Source organism: Eubalaena glacialis, chromosome 11 (genome assembly GCF_028564815.1).
Source record: "Eubalaena glacialis isolate mEubGla1 chromosome 11, mEubGla1.1.hap2.+ XY, whole genome shotgun sequence".
Lineage (NCBI taxonomy): Eukaryota > Metazoa > Chordata > Mammalia > Artiodactyla > Balaenidae > Eubalaena > Eubalaena glacialis.
In genome coordinates this window covers 5368654-5388469 of record NC_083726.1, presented here as the reverse complement: position 1 = coordinate 5388469, position 19816 = coordinate 5368654, and the positions used below count along the sequence as shown (strand labels likewise).

At 51.4% G+C, this 19816-nt stretch overlaps 1 protein-coding gene across 1 annotated transcript in view; it reads right to left on the bottom strand.

The window, feature by feature from the left end:
• Positions 1-1520: 1520 nt before the first annotated feature.
• Positions 1521-19816, bottom strand: part of SHISAL1 (shisa like 1) — an 81689-nt gene continuing 63393 nt past the window's right edge. Inside the window, exon 5 of the mRNA XM_061205216.1 lies at positions 1521-7345. Within this exon, the coding sequence (XP_061061199.1) occupies position 7345 (1 nt within the window). The 3' untranslated portion in view covers positions 1521-7344. The remainder of the gene's footprint in view (positions 7346-19816) is intronic.

Genomic DNA, 19816 nt, shown 5'->3' with positions numbered 1-19816 from the left:
TATCCCGTGGCTCAGGAGCTGAGCAGGGGAGGAAGGATGTAAAGGGAAGCTGTGGAGGTCCTTGCACAAACAGGGTGGGAGCCAGCAATGCTCAGCTCATCCGCCGTTGCTGACGGCCACCAGCTTACGAAGTCCTGCCCTGAAGTGCATCCTTTCCAAGCTCACATCCTGCTGTTCCTCAGGATAGATCCAGTGGTGTCTCTCCTTTGCCCCCAACCTGCCCATGGCTCCCCACTGCCCATACAATCAAGTCTGAGACATTCGGCTGGGTGCCCAAGACCCTGAAGCATCTGGAGCCCTTCTCATGTTGTCACCCCTGAAAGCAGTTGGGGCCAAAAATGACCCGGCCCCAGGGTAAGGGACAACTGGGAGAGAGAAGGCAGCTTTCTAGCACAATCTTCACTCAGAAGGTTATTCTGTCTGCTGCCCAGTGCCAAGGCAGAGAGGTGTGTGACTGTGTGTGTGTGTGTGTGTGTGTGTGTGTGCATGTGGCTGTGTCCTGGCCCGGTCCTCCTTGCCTGGAAACAGGGGCATGGAAGACCTCCACGGGGCTCTCCAAAGAAGCCTCAACGTGCCCCAAGAACGTGCCCGCAGCAAAGCAGTGATGTCAATCCTGCCCCTCCCCCCGGCCTTTTCCTGGTCCTTTTCCTCTGCCCCAGCCATGAGGCTGGTGGTGTTGGGCAGGAGGACGGTGTGTGCTGAGAGTCTGCGCCATCCCATGGGACTCAAGTCCCTTGGGGTGGCGGAAAGAGTTTGACTAGCACTTAAGATGGAAATTCTGAGCTGAGCTGGACCCAGAGGGACACTGCTCTGGCCGAATTGGGAATGGGGTTGAGGATTGGACGGAGAGGCTCCAACGTGGCCCCCTTGGGCGACAGTTGTTGGAGGTGCAAAACCCCTGTTTGCCCGATAAGTGTGTCTGTCCCTGCTGGAGCAGGGGGTCTGCTCCTCCGCCGTGGACCCACCGGCTGGAGGTGGACTCAGCCACTGGGGGCTGTCTTCTGAGCCAGGCCTGGAGACACACTGACCCGCAGAGCTGCTCTCATGCTGCACCAGCCTCAGGGGCAGGGGAAGGGGGTGGTGCTGGGGGGGTGTGCGAGGGGACCGCGCTGCATCCCCAGCAATTGTCGCTGACGGCCCGCGGCTTGCAGCCCCTCCTGCCGCCCGCCAGTGCCCCTTTGGAGGCTCTGTCTCCTTTCCGACCTGCCTCTTGCCCTCTGGGAGGTGGTGTCCATCAGGCCTCTCCATCTGCCCTTGGGCTGGACCCTCTGAGGCTTTCCGGAGGGACCCATGTGATCAGCTGCCCCTAACACCACCCCAGCAGCTCCTTAGCTGAGACCCCAGGCCCTGGTCGCCCACCCTCCCGACAGAGTGGCAAAAAATGTGAGCGCAGCTTCCCCCGAGCACATTTTTGAAACATTAAAGCAAATTTTAATACAAGGAAGAGTTGACGTGACACTCCTTTATTAAAACCTAAGGACATCTTTATAAAAACTACTGTATATAAAGACAAAAGCAGTGCAACAGCGGTCTGTGTAAAACACATTATTATTATTATTATTACATTATATTATTATTATTAGGAATATTATTGGTTTTTGGTTTTCCCGGTTATCAGCTCTCAGAGAGACGCCACGCCTGCTCACGTGAAGTAGGGGTTTACAGGAGAGAGACAAGTCTGTCCCATGGTGTCTGCGCCCTTGTCCGGCTGATCCTGGGGAGGACACACCGACCTCGGGGGGGGGGGTCCTACCTTGTCAGGGTGACAAAGCCCCCCACTCTCGCTGTCCCCACTTAGTTTTTGCCCATCACCCAGACCCTGACTGTTTGGTTATTTGACAGTGACGTATCCCGCTAGCTTTAACCTAGAAGTTGGGGAAGAGACAGGAAGGAACCGAGGTGAGAACTTGAGGTGAGTTTCCAAGAAGAGATTCTCTTGGGGACACCAGTTTGGTTCCAGTTGTGGCCACACTGGATGCCCACAGAGGCCGTGTAATCTGTAAGTTTTGATCATGTGCACGGTGACCCTTCCTGGGGTTCGCTGACTTTGATGGGATCCTGCACATTTCGGAGAGCAGTTTAGGGCAATTCACAGGGCACCTCACTGCACCATCCCTGGGGTCACTGTTCACAGCACAGTCTATAGAAACGGTGCCCCCTGGAGGTGGGCACTGCAGCAGCCCTGAATTTCAGTCCATCAAGGGCAAACAGGTCAGGGTTTTGACGTGAAGATAGGAGTTTTAGGTAGAGTGTAACTAATAGTCAAAGCTGCTCACTCATCAAGCATCTATCTAGCACCAACTGTCTGGCAGCATCTTGGACTGAAAACTTGGGGGCAGGGCGGGGGGGAGACAATGCCACCTCCAAGGTCACTTATTCTCCTTATGAATTTGAGCATTCCTAACCATTAGGCACAACAAGTCATTTCACAGGTGATCCCAGCCTCTCCCTCAGACACGGCATGTTCCCTGACATCTCTGTCTACAGCAGGAACAGCTCCCGGAGGGGCACTGGGTAAATGTTTGTTGAATAGATGAATGAATGCATGCATGAACAAATGGAATTTCTAGAATCTTCTATCTCACCTGACTGCTCAACTCAACATTCAAGTTTTCAGGCCACGGGCTCCAAAGCTGCATACATTCACTTAATCACCATCTGGGGCTGCATTTGTGCTGTAAGGAGGGGCTGGGGAGCCTGGCGTGGCATCGGTCAGACGGAGGGTGTGCCGTGTTTGTTTTCTGGAGGGGACAGGACATCACCCCAGCCTGGTGGTGAGTTCTGGGGCTGCAGGTGGCAGTGACCAGAGTGTCACCCACTCACTGGGTGGGTGGCTGCCCCGCTGACCTTTCAGATGGCCTGTGGGGACAGGTAGACACTGTCTATGCTCGCCAGGTGAGCAGTAAGATAAGAAACCCCCAAGGTTGCTGCAGAGAGGGGGGCCCACCCAGACGTGTCTGCAATGACGTGGCTGCCCCTCCACACGGACAAGAAATGCCCCCAGCAACTCCTCTCGGGGCCATCATGTCAACTTGGATCGCTGCGGAATCTGCAAATTCACCTCTGAGGGCCACCTAAGGCATGGCTCCTCCCACTGGTGGGGACCAATCAGCCAAGCTGAAAAAATGAAAATAAATCAATAATTTTTAAAAAGTCTGTGACTCTGGGAAACTAATCTGCTTTTACGGCACGACCTCTAGTAGACACAGTAAATGCGGTGTCAGAGGAGCCAGGAGACGGGGCCTGGGCAGGGACCGTGGTCTGGAGGGACAGCAGAGGGCCGGGACACCGGCCTGGTGTGGACAGGGGTCTGGGGGGTCTGCTGGGTGCATGGGAGACGGTGCCAGGCTCGATGTGACGGGAATGGCCTAAAGGGAGCTTTTGATTTGACGGTGAGCTGAGAAGCATCTCTTGGTAGAAGAAGCCTGTTAGCCCCCATTCCTGGCTGTGTTTTCCCTGATGCCACCAAGCCCTCCTTTCTAGTCCTGGGGATGAATTTGCCTGAAGGGTTTTTTGGATGAAGAGGGGAAATGCCACCACTCCAGGAATGCTAGCTGCCTACCTGCTATTTCTCTAAAGCATCAGAGACGGGCTTATCAGAGAGACGGGATCTACCTGCAGAATCACGTGTGCATGTGTGCGTGTGTGTGTGTGCGTGCGTGTGCTTTCAGTTAAGGCCTGTTTCCTATTGGTCCCGGTCAGCGTCAGATGTCGGGCTGGCAGCTGGCGGCCCCAGGCCCTTCTGCGCTAGCGGGCTGCTCCTTGAGGTGCAGGGGGATCTCAGAGGTTCAGGTGGGGGCAGAGAGGCCCATGGGTGCTACCAGGTATTGGTTCTGCGTAGAGATTCCAAAACGCACAATTACGCTATACACAGATGAGAAGGAAAGCATAAAACTGCTCGTTATAACACACAGTTCCCAGTGGGAAAAAGTCCTTACAAATACAGGGAGTCAAAGACAAGTTCCTCAGCGGATATATTGCCGTCTTCTTTCTCTTCTTTTTGTTTTTCTTTTCGCAGTATTATTATTGTTATTTTTACAAATTATGTGGTTATAGTCAGAAGCTCACAGTAAAAAGTAAAACTAGGCAGCTCGAAAAATCAGGTTAGGGAGTCACTAAAAAACACTAACTCTGTAAATCTCTACTTGAACGTGTCACTACCCTGAATCTTATTCTCAGGGACACCGTACTCGTTGGCACGTCTGCCTGCCATGGTAGGATGGGGCAGGTTTTTGTCGGGATGGCCCATGTCCCAGGGGCTTTGAGGAGCCCTTGACATCGAGAGGGAATGAACCTCACACGTGTGCCTTTCAGATGGGCATTCACACCCACGCACACTGCCCTCTCCCCTCAGCCACTCCGTCCCACGCCAACACCCCACACACTTGACAGGTGAGGCTCAGAGAGGTGAAGCGATTTGCCCAATATCACCCAGTGGGGAAGGGGCAGCGAGTGCTGTGGGTCCCTGCACTCCATCCCCTGCATCCCAGGCTGCCCTGTGTCAGTTTGCTAAGTCTGTGACGTCTGCTGAGCTTCACGATGAGGGGCCGCCTGCATGCAACAGAGGGTTCTGATCCCCAGCCCGGCTGCAACAGTAAACCTCCACGGGGTCATCAGTCGCACCTGGAAAGACCTCTGGTGGGGTCAGGAGCAGCGCCTTGCAAGTTCTCAAGCCCAGGGATGCAGATCAGGGGAACCCTAGCCCTTGCTGGTCTCTGTGACAGTGACCTCTGGCTCTAGTGTTCGGGGCAGAGAGGCAAGGCCTCCAGCTCCTTCTCGGCAGAGGAAGCGTCTCCGTATGAACAGCTGCATGAACAGCACCCAGAACCGCAGGAAGCCAGAGATGCAAGCCCCCTAAAACACCTGGTCTGAGCCCTTCCTTTTAGTGAAGGCAGAGAAGGCGCAGGACTTGCCTGAGGTCACACCGGTCTCAGTGCAGAGCTGACGTCAGAATCTGGGTCTGTGCCCACACCCCTCTCCCCAAGGCTCAGGTTTCTCTGATTCCCGAGGCGATGCACATGGGATGCAGGTGTGTGCTGATCCAGCTGGGCTGGATGGCTGCTGAGCACGCCGCCAGGGCAACTGCTGCTCTGCAAGGCCCAGGGGCAGGTCCTGGCATGTCTCAGCGTCCAGGGTAAAGGAAGCCACGCCTATCCCTAATCAAGACCCCAAGCAAAGGTTCTCTGACATTGCCTCTGCCAAAGCTGTACACCTGGGCCCTGGAGAAGACGGGACTCAAGCCACAGGTCCAGGTCTTCCTCAGCTTGCCTGTGTGACCTTGGGCAAGCCACCTGACCCATCTGAGGCTCAGCATCCTGGTCCACGAAATGGGGAGAGTCTATTCTTTATGGGCTTTGAGAGGATGAAAAGCCAGGCTGGATGGAAAATGCTTGACACCCTAGAAACTTCTTTCTGCTTTATCAAAGGATGGGTGTTATGTTTTTCCAGGCTAAGGTGACTCACAGCGGACCACAGCATCTGGGCTCTCACCCACCTCTCTTTCCGCCCTTCCTCTGTGTCCCAGCCAACCTGGATTTCTTTTGGTTCCTTGAAAGCATCAAGCTAGTTGCTGCCTCAGGGCCTTTGCACTAGCTGTTCCTTCTGCCTGGAATGCTCTCTTATCTTTAATGTCCATGGTTGGCTCTTGCTTATCATTCAGAGCTGGGCTTAGCCTGCTCTGAAAGCCCTTCCCAGACCACCCAAGCTCAACAGGACCCTCACGAACATTGTTTTGACCAAATTCTCGGCTTAGGGCTCACTGCTATTGCTACCTTCCTTATTCACTGCTTATTTCTTCCCTGTCCTCTCCCCCAGCTAGGACACCAGCACCACGAGCAGGTGCCTGCCTGCTCACTGCCACGTCTGATGGGCAGAGGGTCTGTGGAAGACACTGGGTCCTGCTGAGTGAGGGTATGAGAGCAGAGGAGCCGGGCCCACCCAGCTGGGCGCTGGGGGGAGATTTTGGCTTCACTAACACCAGGGGAATGAGGGTGTCTACACTGTCACCTTGGCCCTTGGGGATTTATGTGATCATTTCCTAGGTCATGTCCTTCCGTGTGTGTGCCCCCCGGGCTGGCGGGGTGGGTGGTGGCGGTGGTGAGCTCCGTCGACAGATGTTACGGGCATCCAAGTTTTTGTGGAAGTCCTTCCTTAAATGGGAAGGGCTTCTAGAACTTTCCCCTCTGCATTTCCATAGTGCTCATCACTCTGTCCAGCAAAGATCTGTGTGTCTGTCTCTCCCACCAGATGCGGCTCCCCCAGGGCAGGGACGAGGCCAGCCTGACTCATCTCCCTTCCCGATCGCCGACCAGCAGAGGACTGGCAGAGAGTAGGTGCTTAACCAGAATGTGCCGTGTGTAGCAGGGTCCTGGGGCAGCGACGGTGGAGAGCTTGGGTGATGGCCCATCCACTGAGAAGCCACTGAGGAGATGCTCCAGGGACTGTATTGGGGGTACCCTGGGCTGGGGAGCTTAGACTTTGGGTTCTTATACCTCTGAGGTCAAACCGAGGACTGGTCTCCTCCTGGCTGTGAGACATGGGCCATTTCTGCAGGGAGTTCATCCCACCCACCTCCCAGGTGATGAGAGAGGGCGTACGTGAAGATAATCTAGTGCCTGCCCCGAGGATGGCCTGAGACGCGTCTCTCATTATCACTGTCATTATGGGAACAAATTCCATAAGGACGAAACCCCACAGGCATTTGGCATCCCCAGCACCCCCTGAGACACAGTGGGGCTGTGCCCTGTGCTTACCAACTCCATCTGGCTCACAGCTGCAGCAAGAAGCTGGAGCCCGGACGCTGGGCCAGACCCCCAGCACAAGGTGACTCAGGCCCATCAGAGAACTTGGGGGGACCCCAATAAAACCAATCAAACAAACAAAAAGGATACCCCTGATCACACACACACACACACGCACACACACACACTCACATTCAATATTCTGACACAGATAGGCCCACAGGCCACTACTGGAGGGGGCAAGGGAACCACGCACGGGTACGACACATGGCCTGAATCCTCCCGGCTTCACTCGGCCAGGGCAGCTGTGTCGGTCATCCTGAGTCCACCATGGCGCCACCTCTCAGAAGCCACCGGCCCAAAATGGGACTATTGCTTGCGGACGGGTGGCTCAGAAGCCCCTCCCTGCACCCGGCCCCCACCCCTGAGTTTGCTCGTAGTGTTAGAAGTCCGAGGAAGGGTTCGGGCACAGGCAGCGTTTTCTCCTCTGCCACCGCCGTGGCCGTCTTGGGTCTCCCTGGCGTCTTGAAGTGGTACTTCTCGGAGGCTGAGCCAGGTGCCTTGGGTCTCACCTCCCCCATCCTGAGGCACGGCAAAAGGGTTTTCTAGGGAAGCAGAAGGGAACAAAGTATCACATGGTGTCTCCTCCATGGGGATGCACTGGGGACATTTCTCTCTGGCCTCGGTTCCAGGAGAAGCCAGGTTTTTCTCTGAGCACATGACCTTTTTTTTGTCTTCTAGATATTGAGACCTGTTTGACTTTAAGGCTGGAAGCAAGACAAGCAGGTCTGCTATCACTGTGGTTTCATACAGCACTAGTGCCCCTGGCCCAAGCAATAAGACAAGAAAAGAGCATAGAGTGTCAGGAGTGAACTAGAAGAAGCCTAATTACCGTTATTGGCAGATCACGTACATAGAAAACCCAAGAGAACCAACAGGCTAATTATTAGAACAGCGAGTGCAGATACAAAGATACAGTTTTCAATCTGTAAGACAAAACCAGATCAACTTACAAAACCAACAGTGTTTTTTTACCTCAGCGGTTACCAGGGTGATTATATGTCTTGGCTTAGGATAGCCCCAGTTAATACTTATGGTTCTGACATAATTTTTAATGTTGTTCCCTTTTCAGCCTCAAAAGTATTCTACTTTGGATGGTAAACCAGATGGTCACCCTTGTTATAACAAACTAGAAAATATTAAGAACAGATACAGATAACACTCATAATAATAAAAAGAACCATTGTGAATCTTGGTGTCACACCACTGGATAGGACCATATCATACGAAGCCATGGAGAGGAAACCAGGACACTCCTGGCACATGGTCAGGTCACGAGATCACTGGGATAAGGTCAGGAGTGTAAACACCAGCCCACGGGGCACTTACAGCTTTGATTGGCAGAGTTCAGTTGCCTTTGTTCTTTCTCCTCTTGAGATCACCTCCAAATGAGGATAATGAGGAACAGAAATACAAACTCCATCTCTGGCAGACACAGTGAATCCCTTGTCCTATAGCCATTTATAGGGGCAATTACTCAGTCACAAATATTTACCTTCCCATACTCCCTTGCAGACAGGAGTGGTCACATACCCACTCTGGCCAATGCTATGCAAGTGGAAGTCTACTGGGAAGGGGACATGGATCCAGAGGGAGAGCATGAGAACAAAGGACCTTCACTAATGTGGCTGGAGTGGGAAGCAGGGAGAAACCTGGTTCTGGTGGCAGCCCCAGATTGTCCACCTCCACACCATTGTAGCTGGGTTTCTGCAACTTGTATCTGATTACAGCTACTAACAGATAAACCATCTTCCACCAAACTCCAGTGTGTTCCAGGGGCAAGGGGGGAAGTTAATGGAGGGGCTAAGCCAACAAAGTCCATCTTTCCAGAGGGCTTGATACCCCAAATGGCAGAGTCAACACCCCATTCTGCATCACTGGGCTCTGGGTGACAGATTCCGTGGTCCCCCATCACCTGCTTAATCATTCTCCATCCAGTACACCAAATATTTTACTTACTAGTCTAGCTTATTGTTTGTCTCTCCCAACTAGAAAATAAGCTACATGAGGGTCAAGGTATTTGTGTGTTGTGTTCATTTTTGTATTGCCAGGGTCTGGAGCAGTAACTGGTACACATAGTAAGTCTTTGTTGAATGAATGAATGAAGCAAGAATTTAAAGCCCAGATGAACCCGATTTTAAGTATAAAGTCAACAGAAAAACTTTTAAAACACATTTTTGAATTATAGCTCTCATGAGCCCTTCTTGCATAAATTAACAGAGGATACATAGAGGATAATAAAGGATAATATCCTATACCTTAGGATAACGAAGGGTAAATAGAGCAACTCTGGCAAGAGCACTAGCAATGAGAATCTATTTAACTGTAGGACTATGTCTGAAACTAATGTATTGTGACTGTTATAGAAAAGAACAAAAAAAGAAAACAGAGAACCAATGTAAACTATAGTAGGGAGGGTGGAGGTCAGAAAGAGGGAGGTAATATATGTAAACTATGTCTTATTTGCTTACAGTTGGGAGTCCAAAAAATCAGTTAGAGATGGAAATAACATTAGAGGTACAAAGGTAAATGGAAAAACTATTATAATATAATCAACTAAAATCATTTGATGGAAGTGAGAGAAGGGGAGGGAGAGTAGATATGTTCTAACTTGGGCATCATTCATAGTAGGGAGAAAATAAACATTGTCTAAAGAAATAGAGGATTAAGGGTATCATATGACAGTATAATTATGAAGATAACTATGGGATGAAAAACACAGCTTTCCAAATTGTCAGAAGATATATACACAAAAAATAAAACAAAGAAAACAGAGACCATATGGTGAAAATTAACAACCCCCACAAAAGCTATAAAAGCAGAAAGCATGTCATAAACTATGTTGACAGAACTAAGACTAAATGTAGCTGCCATATTAGTAAATGTTAATGAGCCATACACACTTGCTGAAAAAAAAAAAAAAGACTCAGACTGGATTACAAGCAAAATCCACTGAAGGTAGAATAATTCAGAATGGTTTCATGTAATAGGGTGAGTAGATGATGAAAAAGTTTTGGAGATGGACGGTAGTGATGGTTGTACAACAGTGTGAATGTACTTAATGCCACTGAACGGTACAGTGGTTAAAATGGTAAATTTTGGTATGTGTTTTGCCACAATTACACAAGAAAGAATGGGCAGAAACAAAACAAGTGCAAACCAAGAGAAACCAGGGGTCTTGATCTGAATGTTAGACAAAGCTGAAGTCAGGGCAAGAAATAGAGAATGAGAAAAAGAAGGCATTGCGTGGGGATCCAGGATGAGAGTCACCATGAGGACTTAAAGTAATAAGTGTCTTTGCACCAAATAACATAGCCTCAACATTCATAGAGCAAGAAATCTGAAAATGTAGGAAGAAAAAGACAGAGTATGTTAATATTGGTGCATTTTAATTCACCTCTCTCAGTCCCTCACAGATTAAGTTAACAAAAACATAAATAAGGTGTAGAGAGCCAAATAACCTAATTAATAACATAGTATGTGTGTGTATTTTTAAAAATTTATTTATTTATTTATTTATTTATGGCTGCGTTGGGTCTTCATTGCTGCGCATGTGCTTTCTCTAGTTGTGGCAAGCAGGGGCTACTCTTTGTTGCGGTGCGTGGGCTTCTCATTGCGGTGGCTTCTCTTTGTTGCGGAGCACGGGCTCTAGGCACGTGGGCTTCAGTAGTTGTGGCACGCGGGCTCAGTAGTTGTGGCTTGTGGGCTCTAGAGTGCAGGCTCAGTAGTTGTGGCGTACGGGCTTAGTTGCTCTGCGGCATATGGGATCTTCCCGGACCAGGGCTTGAACCTGTGTCCCCTGCATTGGCAGGCGGATTCTTAACCACTGCGCCACCAGGGAAGCCCTATGTGTGTGTATTAAACAGAATCTTCCTTCTGTTCAAATGCTCTTGAAAATGCACACACAAAAAGCAATTATCAGGCCACAAAGAAAGTAAATTCCAAAAAGTAGATGTAAGACAACATTCTCTGATCACAATACACTAGAATTTGAAAATGTTAATAACAAAACCACAAAACAAAACCCAAGAAGTTTAAAAATGCTTTAAAATAACCCGTGTCAAAGATAGAGCAAAAAATCAAAGTTGCAGGATATCTAGACAATAATGAAAATAAAAAGATTACATTTCAGAACTTGTGAGATGCAGTCAAGGCAATGCTCAGAGGAAAATTTATAGCTTTAAATATTGATATTAATAAATAAGAAAACATGAATTAGCTATCCAGCTCAAAAATTAGAAAAAAAGACAAAATACCGAAGGAATGCATAGGAAAGCACTTGATAAATTAAAACTGAAATGAAGTTAAAAACATAAAAGGAAGAAATGAATAAATAAATCCAATATCTTATTCTTTTTGAAAAACAGGACACATTAACTGTTGGTGACTCTAATAAAGCAGAAGGAGAAAGTGACCACTTAAAAGTTACCTGTACTTTTCCTTTCCAATTCCGCTTCTCCACTATCTCTTAACCCCTCTAGATAGACTTTTGACCCAACTATTCTGCAGAGTTTACCCTTGTTAAGGCCACCAAAGACCTCCATGTTGCTAAATCCAGTGGTCAATTCTCGGTCCTCCTTTTACTTGTCCTCTTGGCAGCACTGACACAGGTGACCACTTCTCCTGCTTCCAGGACACTCCAGGCCCCTCTCTTGGTTCTCCTCCTAATTTTCTTGCTGCTTCTTCTCAGGCTCCTCCATGGGTCCCTCCCCATCTTCCTGGTCTCCTCTTCTCCTTTCCACCTCTACTCACTCCTGAGGAAATCATCTCCTCCCAAGGAATTAACTACTCTACATACATTAATGTCTCTTTCAGCCTCAAGCTCACACCATAGCTTCAAACTGTCTACTTGACATCACCAACTGGATATTTAATAGACATCTAACTTAATATGCTCAAAACTAAAATCCTGATCCTCTGCTCCAAATCAGCTTTTCCCACAATTTTCCTGACTTCAGTAAATACAACTCCATCAGAGTCCCAGAGCATCTTTGGCCCTTCTCTTTCTCTCACCCCCAAATCCAGTCCACTAGTAAATCCTTCAGATGTATCCATCAACCTTGCCCTTCTGCCACCTCCATTGCTTCTACCATGGCCTCCTCGCTTGTCAAGCTCTTCTGTCTATTCTCCATACAGCAGCCAGAGGGATCCTGTGAAAATCCACGTCACATCACGTCCCTCCTCTGCTCAAAACCCTCACTGGCTCCCGTCTCACTCAGAGTAGAAGCCAAAGACCTTCCTCTCCATCCTCTCTGGTCACATCCCTTATCTTCTCTCTTTTGCTCACTCCACTCCAGCCGCGATGGCTCATTTTACGTGTCAACTTGACTGGGCCACAGGGGTGGTGTCCAGATATTTGATCATACGTGGTCTTGGGTGTGTCTGTGAGGGTGTTTCTGGATGAGATTCATCTTTGAATCTGTAGACTGAGTCAAGTGGGTCACCTCCCCAATGCAGGTAAGCCTCCTCCAATCCACTGAGAGCCTGGATAGAAGAAACAGGCAGAGGAAGGGAGAATTCCCTCTCTGCCTTCCTGTCTTTGAGTTGGGTCATCAGTCTTTTCCTGCCTTCAGACTTGGATTTGGACTGGAATTTACACCATTGGCTCTCTTGGTTCTCAGGCCTTCAGACTTGGAGTGGTATTGGGCCATCAGCCCTGCTAGATCTCCAGCTTGCCAACTACAGGTCTTGGGACTTCTCAGCCTCCAAATCTGCACGAGCCAATTCCTTAGAGTAAGTCTCTCTATATATAGCTATCTCTATGTAGATTTTACATATTTTATCTGTATTATATATAGACATATATTTATACATAGATATCTATCTACAATCTAGATTTATATATAGATATCTACATCTATGTCTATACTATATCTATATTTGTATCGATATCTATCCTATTGGTTGTGTTTCAAAGAACTTAGACCAAGACAGCACCTGTACCAGCATGCTTCCCTCTCCTCTCCCAGCTAAACACGTGGCTATTCCTTTACGTCCTTCAAGTCACCTATTACTGAGACCTTCTCTGACCACCTTATTGAAAGTTGGACTCCATCATCAACTCCCTCCCTGCTCTCATAGTGTTTTTCTCGCTAGCACTTATCACCATCTAACAGTCTACATATTTTATGTACGTATTTTATTTTATTTTTTATTTGGCCGTGCTGCCCTGCATGTGGGATCTTAGTTCCCTGACCAGGGATGGAACCCACGTCCCCTGCAGTGGAAGCGCAGAGTCTTAACCACTGGACCGCCAGGGAATTCCACACGTATTTTAAATTGTCTATAGTCTCCATATAAATGGGGCTTTTCTTGGTTCTGGCCCACTACTCTACCCCCAGGACCAATAACGACACCTGGCACAGAGCAGGCGCTCAGGAAAGATGGGGGGAACAGACAAATAACAAGAGAAGAACGAGGGAACCTACCCACTCAACCCGGTGCAACGAAATCAGAAAACTTTGATGAGATGGGTGAATTTCCGAGACAATAGAAACTGCCCAGAGAATCCAGGAAAAGAGAATCTAAACAAAGCAATTGCCAAAATGAAAGAGAGAAACTGTCCAATGGCAAATCCAAAGTCTAAAATAAGAGAAATGCAAATGAAAGCCATAATGAGAAAGCATTCCAGAGCACAGACCAAAGGAAGCTTCTACATTCCTCCACTCATCACGTCTGCAGAGATCCAAAAGGTTGAGTGCACCATGTATTTGCCCGTTTTGGGGGGGAAACCTCTGCTTCGTGCTGGTGGGAGGGACATCAGGTCGCTCCTGGAAGACAGCTTGGCGCGCACCAAAGTTATAGATGCGCACGCCCTCTGACCCAGTAATTCCACTTAACCATTATCCTACAAATACGCTCACAAGGGCAAAATTCTTACAAGCTCATTTATTGCAGTAATGTGGGTAAAAGTGGAGGATTAGGATCAAAGAAATGTCCATCATTGGGGAACTGGTTCAAAAACAACGGCTCCCCATGCAACGGAGACCAAAGCAGAATGATGCCTTCTGGAAGCCCCTGCTGGTGGCATCTTCTGCCAGGCCTGGGCTGGGTGCTGAGACACAGACCTGGACGGCGTGGGCCCAGCCCTCGAGTGCTCTGAGCTAGGAGGGGAGCCACACTGGGACCCTAAAACAAGAGCAACAGATCCGCACTGTGTCAGGGCTGAGTGGCTGGGGGCGTGGCTTGGATGGGGGTGGGGACCCAGGGAAAACTCATGTCAGGAAGTGGGGGAAGGCACACCAGGAGGAGGGCGGAGCCTGAGCCAAGGCCAATCAGAGGGTCACAGCAGGTGACGCAGGATCTTCCTGGTGGGCTGAGGCTAGACAGGCAGCCACCGAGCACTTCAACTGCCAAGTGAAGGCACTACATGAGATCCCAGAGCTCTGGGATGTAGACATGGAAGATCCTTCCTAATCCCAAGAAAGGCCAGAGTTAGGGCTGCTGTGATGGGGTATCTCTCCTGGGCTGGGCACTGTCCAAGCACTTTCTATGCGAGTCTCACTTCACTCTCCCAACAGCCCTAGAAAGGGGGGCTCCTATGTCCCCAGTTTACAGGTGAGGAAACCGAGGCTCGGGAAGGTAGTGTGACTTGCGCAGAGTCATGTATCTGGCTAGTGGTGGAGCCAGGAGTCCAGCCTGCGCTACCAGCCACTGGGCTGCACTGCCACCCCTCAGGTGAAGGGTGGTGGCCTGGATAGGCTGGCTGTGGGGAGGCCAGTTGAGCAGCAGGCACCGCTGCCCTGGAGAGAGAGGGTGCAGGGCTGGAACCCGGATGCGGCCCGCCAGGATAAGGAGGGTCTCCAGCTGGCTTCTGCAACCTAACTGGGGAGATAAGACAGAGCACCTGGCAATTTGAATAACAATGAACGCTTCCAGAAGGCTGAGAATCTGTCACAATAACTGCTCAGGATAAAAGCAGAGGCGTCACGAGGCACAACATGACTAATTGCCAGGTGAGCTGCAGATAATGTGCCCACAGCACTGATAAGAGCTCCAGCTCGATTTCTATTGCGTCCTCACAGCAACCTGAGAGGTGGAGATGCTTTGACCACTTCTCACAAAGGGGCGAACAGTGCGGGACCACCAGGGTGGTAAGAGGGCACTCCCATGGAGGGGAGAGCAGAGTCCCCCAGCACAGAAGGCGGCCTCTTAGTGGCAAAAGGTGTAGTCATGGGGGGCGGCATGGAGGAGGTGTGCTCGTGTAATGATGATAGAAAGTGAAACGCAAGCATGGAGAAAATGCAACGTAAAACTACTACAGGGAGCTGCCCTACAAGCCCCCTGAAACAAAGGGCTAAGATGAAAAAGACTGGTGAGGAGGTGGGGGAGGAGGAGCTCTCACCCACGACCTGGGGAGCGCAAAATCGTTCATCTGCTTTGGGAAACTGGGGGAGCTGTACATGCTGAAGTTGAATATATGCCTGTCCCATGATGCTACATATACACCTGTGTAAGTAGAACTCAGGCCCCCAAAGAGATCCCCATCCTAATCCCCAGAAGCTGTGAATGTGGCCTCACGTGGTGAAAGGGATTCTGCTGGTGCGAATGAGTCGAGGGCCTTGTGATGGGGAGACTGGTTACCGGGTTGGCCTGGGGTCATCACAAGGGTCCTTAAAAGAGCGGGGCAGGAGGGTCAGAGTCAGAGAAAGAGATGTGAGGGTGGAAGCAGAGGTCCATGTGATGCCATCACAGGAAGGGCCCCCCATGCCATGGAACACAGGTCACCTCCAGAAACTGGCAAAGCCCAGGGAACAGATTCTCCCCGGAACCTCCAAGGAACCAGCTCTGCCAGCACCTGAATATTAGGTGTTCATAAGGCTCATTTTGAACTTCTGCCCATCAGAACTATAAGAGGATAATTTGTGCCGTTCTAAGCCACTGAGTTCGTGGTCACTGGTTGCAGCAGCCACGGGACACTTGTACGACACCCAGGAGAAATGTGTTCACCCGTTCACCAGAGTACTTGGCTGTGAATGTTCAGAGCAGCTTTATGGATAATGTCTCCGAAGTAGAAACAACCCAAATGTCCTCAACAGGTAAAGGGATAAGCAGAGTGTGCTACGTCCATATGACGGAGTACTACACAGCAGTGAAAAAGAACAGGCTCTTGATACGCCCAACAGCATGGAGGAATTCATCTCATAGATAAAATGTTGCGTGAGAGACACTGACCCCAGGCCCCACACCAGCCAATTCCAGCCTAGGAACAGCCCACGGTTGGGCAAAACCACTCAGGGGCTGGATGTCAGAGGAGTGGTGTTGAGGGGACACGAGGAAGCCTTCTGGGTGTTGGAATGTTTCAATTTCAGACTGAAATTCACCAAGCTGTAGCATCAAGATGGGCACTTTATGTACTTCAACTCGGAAACAGTGACCAACCTCAGGAAAGGAACCTCTGGCCTCACCTTGCATGCCCCAGTGACGGGGAGCTCACTACCTCGTGAGGAAAGCAGCTGGGCTGTGAAGGGAGGCTGCCCGGCAGGAGGCTCTTCCTCTCCTGACCCCGTAACCCGCTTCTGGCCTTCTCCTTACCCTGCTGCCAGCTCGGCCTCGGGGTCCCTCACTCTAGTCCTGCAGACACGGTCAGGCTCCACGACCCTCAGAGCAATCAGGCTTCTTTGGATCAGGGCTTCCTTCCGTCCTCCCCTGCTTCAGGCGAGCGCTGTCTGGAGCGAGGCAGGGCCCAGGCCCCTGGGGTCCCAGCAGACCCTTGGCGTGTGTCCGCGCTCACTGCCGTCACCCGCTGTCAGTCACCTACCTCCGGGAGTTTTGGTTTACGCTTCTGCTAAGTGGGGACTTTGTGAGGTTCCCAGGAAGCGGAGCGTGTGAAAGCGCCTCGCTTGCAGAAAGCGCTCAGGGCACGGATGTCCTGTGAAGCGGGCGGCGAAAGCATTTCACAAAGGGGACGTCAGAGACCCTCTAGGAAATTTTTATTTTGCCTTTAGCAAGACAGCTTGTTGGTCCTCTAGACGGATGAAGATGGGCAGTGATCCAGGTGCAGAAGGAGGGGCTGAGCAAGGAAAGGTGTGTGGTGTGTGTGTGTGTGTGGTGTGTGTGTGTGTCGGTGTGGGACGTCTGGGTGTGTGATGTGAACAGTGTCTCTGTGTGTGGTGCGTGTGTATGTGTGTGTGCTGGGGAGGCTCTGGGCTAACTGGGTCCCCCTTGAGACCTGGCACCGTGGAGGTGCTCCCAGCAGAGGGTAAAGAACCCGACCGTGGAATCAGGTTGCTTCTCACTGGCTGTTTGACTTCGAATGTGCCAGCGACCTCTCAGAACCTTAGTTTCCACATCCGTAAAATGGCCAGAAAACACCTGTCCTGAGAGGCCGTGGTGCAGGTGAGACGGGCAGCGCTCTCCCAAGTGCCCCTCGCACCCCAGCTGTGGGTCACCGGGTCTCCAGGAAAAACGAGAGACCATCAAAACAAAGGTCTTGTTTGTGGACAAATTAGAATGATTTGGGGTCATAAGGCACTGCTTCATTTTAAAGAATCTAACGTGAGAAGAGAGAAGCCAGCTGCGTAAAAGGCCAGGCGGATGGGGAGGAGAGACGATGCCTTTGGGTGTCAGACGAGTCGTCGTCTCCGTGTGTTTGCAGGAGCCGCTGACTGTGTCACGGGACGGACACGGGGCATCGTGGGAGCAGCGGGCAGAGGGCAGGGCATTCGGTCCTGGCATCTGAGGCTGACCCCGCCGCCCCAGGATCACCCCGTCTTCAGGCCTCTGGGTTCCGTCTGCCTCGGGGGCTACTCCTCTCCAGACTCCTTTGCCGGCGTCCCCTGGCCCCTTCCCACACACTTCATCCTCTCCCCAGGTGACTTCCTGGCCCCCGCACGACATGATTCCGTGACAAGCCAGCCCCCTTGGCCAAATCCAAGCTGGGATTCAACCCAGGTTTTCCTCCGAGCTCCTCGCCGACTTGTGTGCGGCACCGACATCACCCCATCCACGCTCACAGGCACCTCAGACTGCAGACGCTCCACAAGGCTGATCCCCAAAGCCACGCCTGCCCCTGGGTCCCCACCTTGGAAAAATCCCACCAGCATCTCCCCAGCGGCTCAGGCCAGAGTCCGGGACACGGTCTTTGGAGCCCCTCACCCACACCCAATCCACCAGCTGGTCCTGTGGGCTGTCTGCTTCCTCTCCTCTGCTCCTGCCACAGCCCAGCCTGCAAGACAGTGCCAGCCTCTGCTGGACGGCCAGCTCCCTTCCCCTCTCACTGCCAGGGGGAGCTTTTAAAAAGGCACCTGTCCCTCTCCTGGAGGGTTTCCCTGGTCCCAGGATCAGGAAGCCCACCCCTCACCATGGCCCTGCACATCAGACACCCCCTGCATCTCCCATCCCTCCCCTCCTGTGCTCCCCTTTTCTCCCCACACTCCTGCACCTCGACTTTCCTTCTGGTGCATGAATGCACTGGCTCTCTCTGCCTCAGTGCCTTTGCACATGCCACTCCGGGGCCTGGAATGTTCCCCGATCCCACCTCAATCTCCTCCAACCACGGCAGCTCATTCTTTTCCATCCTAAAGGTCTCAGCTGCCCAGAGAGGCAGGAGCGAAATACAGAGGGCCATGAATGCCGAGCCAAGGGCCTGTCCTTATCCTGCAGGCCACAGGAGCCTCAGAAAGGCTTGTGGCTGAGGAGTGCTGCCCAGGTGCCTCTGCAGATGCAGGGCTGAAGGCTGCTCTGGCGGGTGGCGGGAAATAGAGGAGGGGTCCGTGGGGAGCTGTGCCTGGCTCTGGGGGCATCATTGTTCAAGCCCAGCATGTACCCTTCCTGCCCGTACCCTTTACTCTTCTGCCTGGTGGCATTTCTCACGGAGCTCTGGGTCTTTAAACCTCTACATCTTAAAGGTTAATTTTTAATGTTGCTTTGGTAAATATTTGATGCTGTTGCTTCCACAGGCGCTCTGCATTCTACATTAAATGCCATAAAGTGCTCCAGACTTTGTCCTTTTCATCTGCAGCTTCTGTCCATAACTCCCCCCTCCTCCTGCTCTACAGAAAGAAAGACTCTCTCTCTTTGCTTCCTGCTACGAACTTTTCAAAGTGCTTTCCACATCCGTTCTTGTCCCCTATCGGCGTCTCCATTAGCCAGGTAGAAGGTCAGAGAGGTTTTAAGTTGAAAGGTACCATAGAAGCATTCTGTCCCTTCCCTCGACTTACACGAGGGGACAGTAAAGCTTGGGGAGGCACAAGACTGCCCAAAGTTAAACAGCAAACCAGTGGTAGAGGGGGTTGAACGAGCAGCCGTGACTCCCAGCCCAGGCTCTGCTCTGGGCCCTGGGATCCCCAGTAGGACTCAGACCGTCCTTGGCCTTGCTCAGTGCAGTGGGCACAGATGTGACAACAGACCATGTGGTCCTGGCTGTGATGGGAGTGCAGAGCAGGGGGAGAAATCCTCCAGAGGATGGAGGGAGGCGAGTGACCTGAGCAAGGTTTTGAGGGATGAGTAGGAGCTCGTGGGGAGCTGGGGTAGAGAACCCAGTGAGGCCAGGCTTGGGTGAGCATCTCATGGGCAGAGACGGAGTCTGATCCATTCTGTGTCCTCAGCCCTGGCCCAGGGCCCAGGCTTTGGTCCAAAATCTCTGGGAGATTAATGTGCCTCCTTGCTCTGGGGCGTTTGCACCTTGCCCTTGGCCATCCATGGCTCCTGGTCCCCTGGCCCTGGCACCATCCATGCCTCTATGCTCCCTCAGTCTGGGCGCTGACCTGGCCCCATTCCTATTTTACTGCACCCCTGGCTGCCTCAGGTGCCCAGGCCCCTCCCCGCTGCCCTTCCCGCTGCCCTTCCTGCTGCCCTAGGGTCAGGACAGAGGTGGCAGGAGGGGGCTGAGGCTCGGGCCAGGGACACACCCAAGCATATGAACGTGCACACACACACACATCCACACACACACGATACACACGTGCGCACACACTATGCCCAAACTACACACCTGCGCTTCACATGCACACACACCCCTCAACACGCACTATATGCTACACACGTACACTACACCCACACTACATACACAAGCC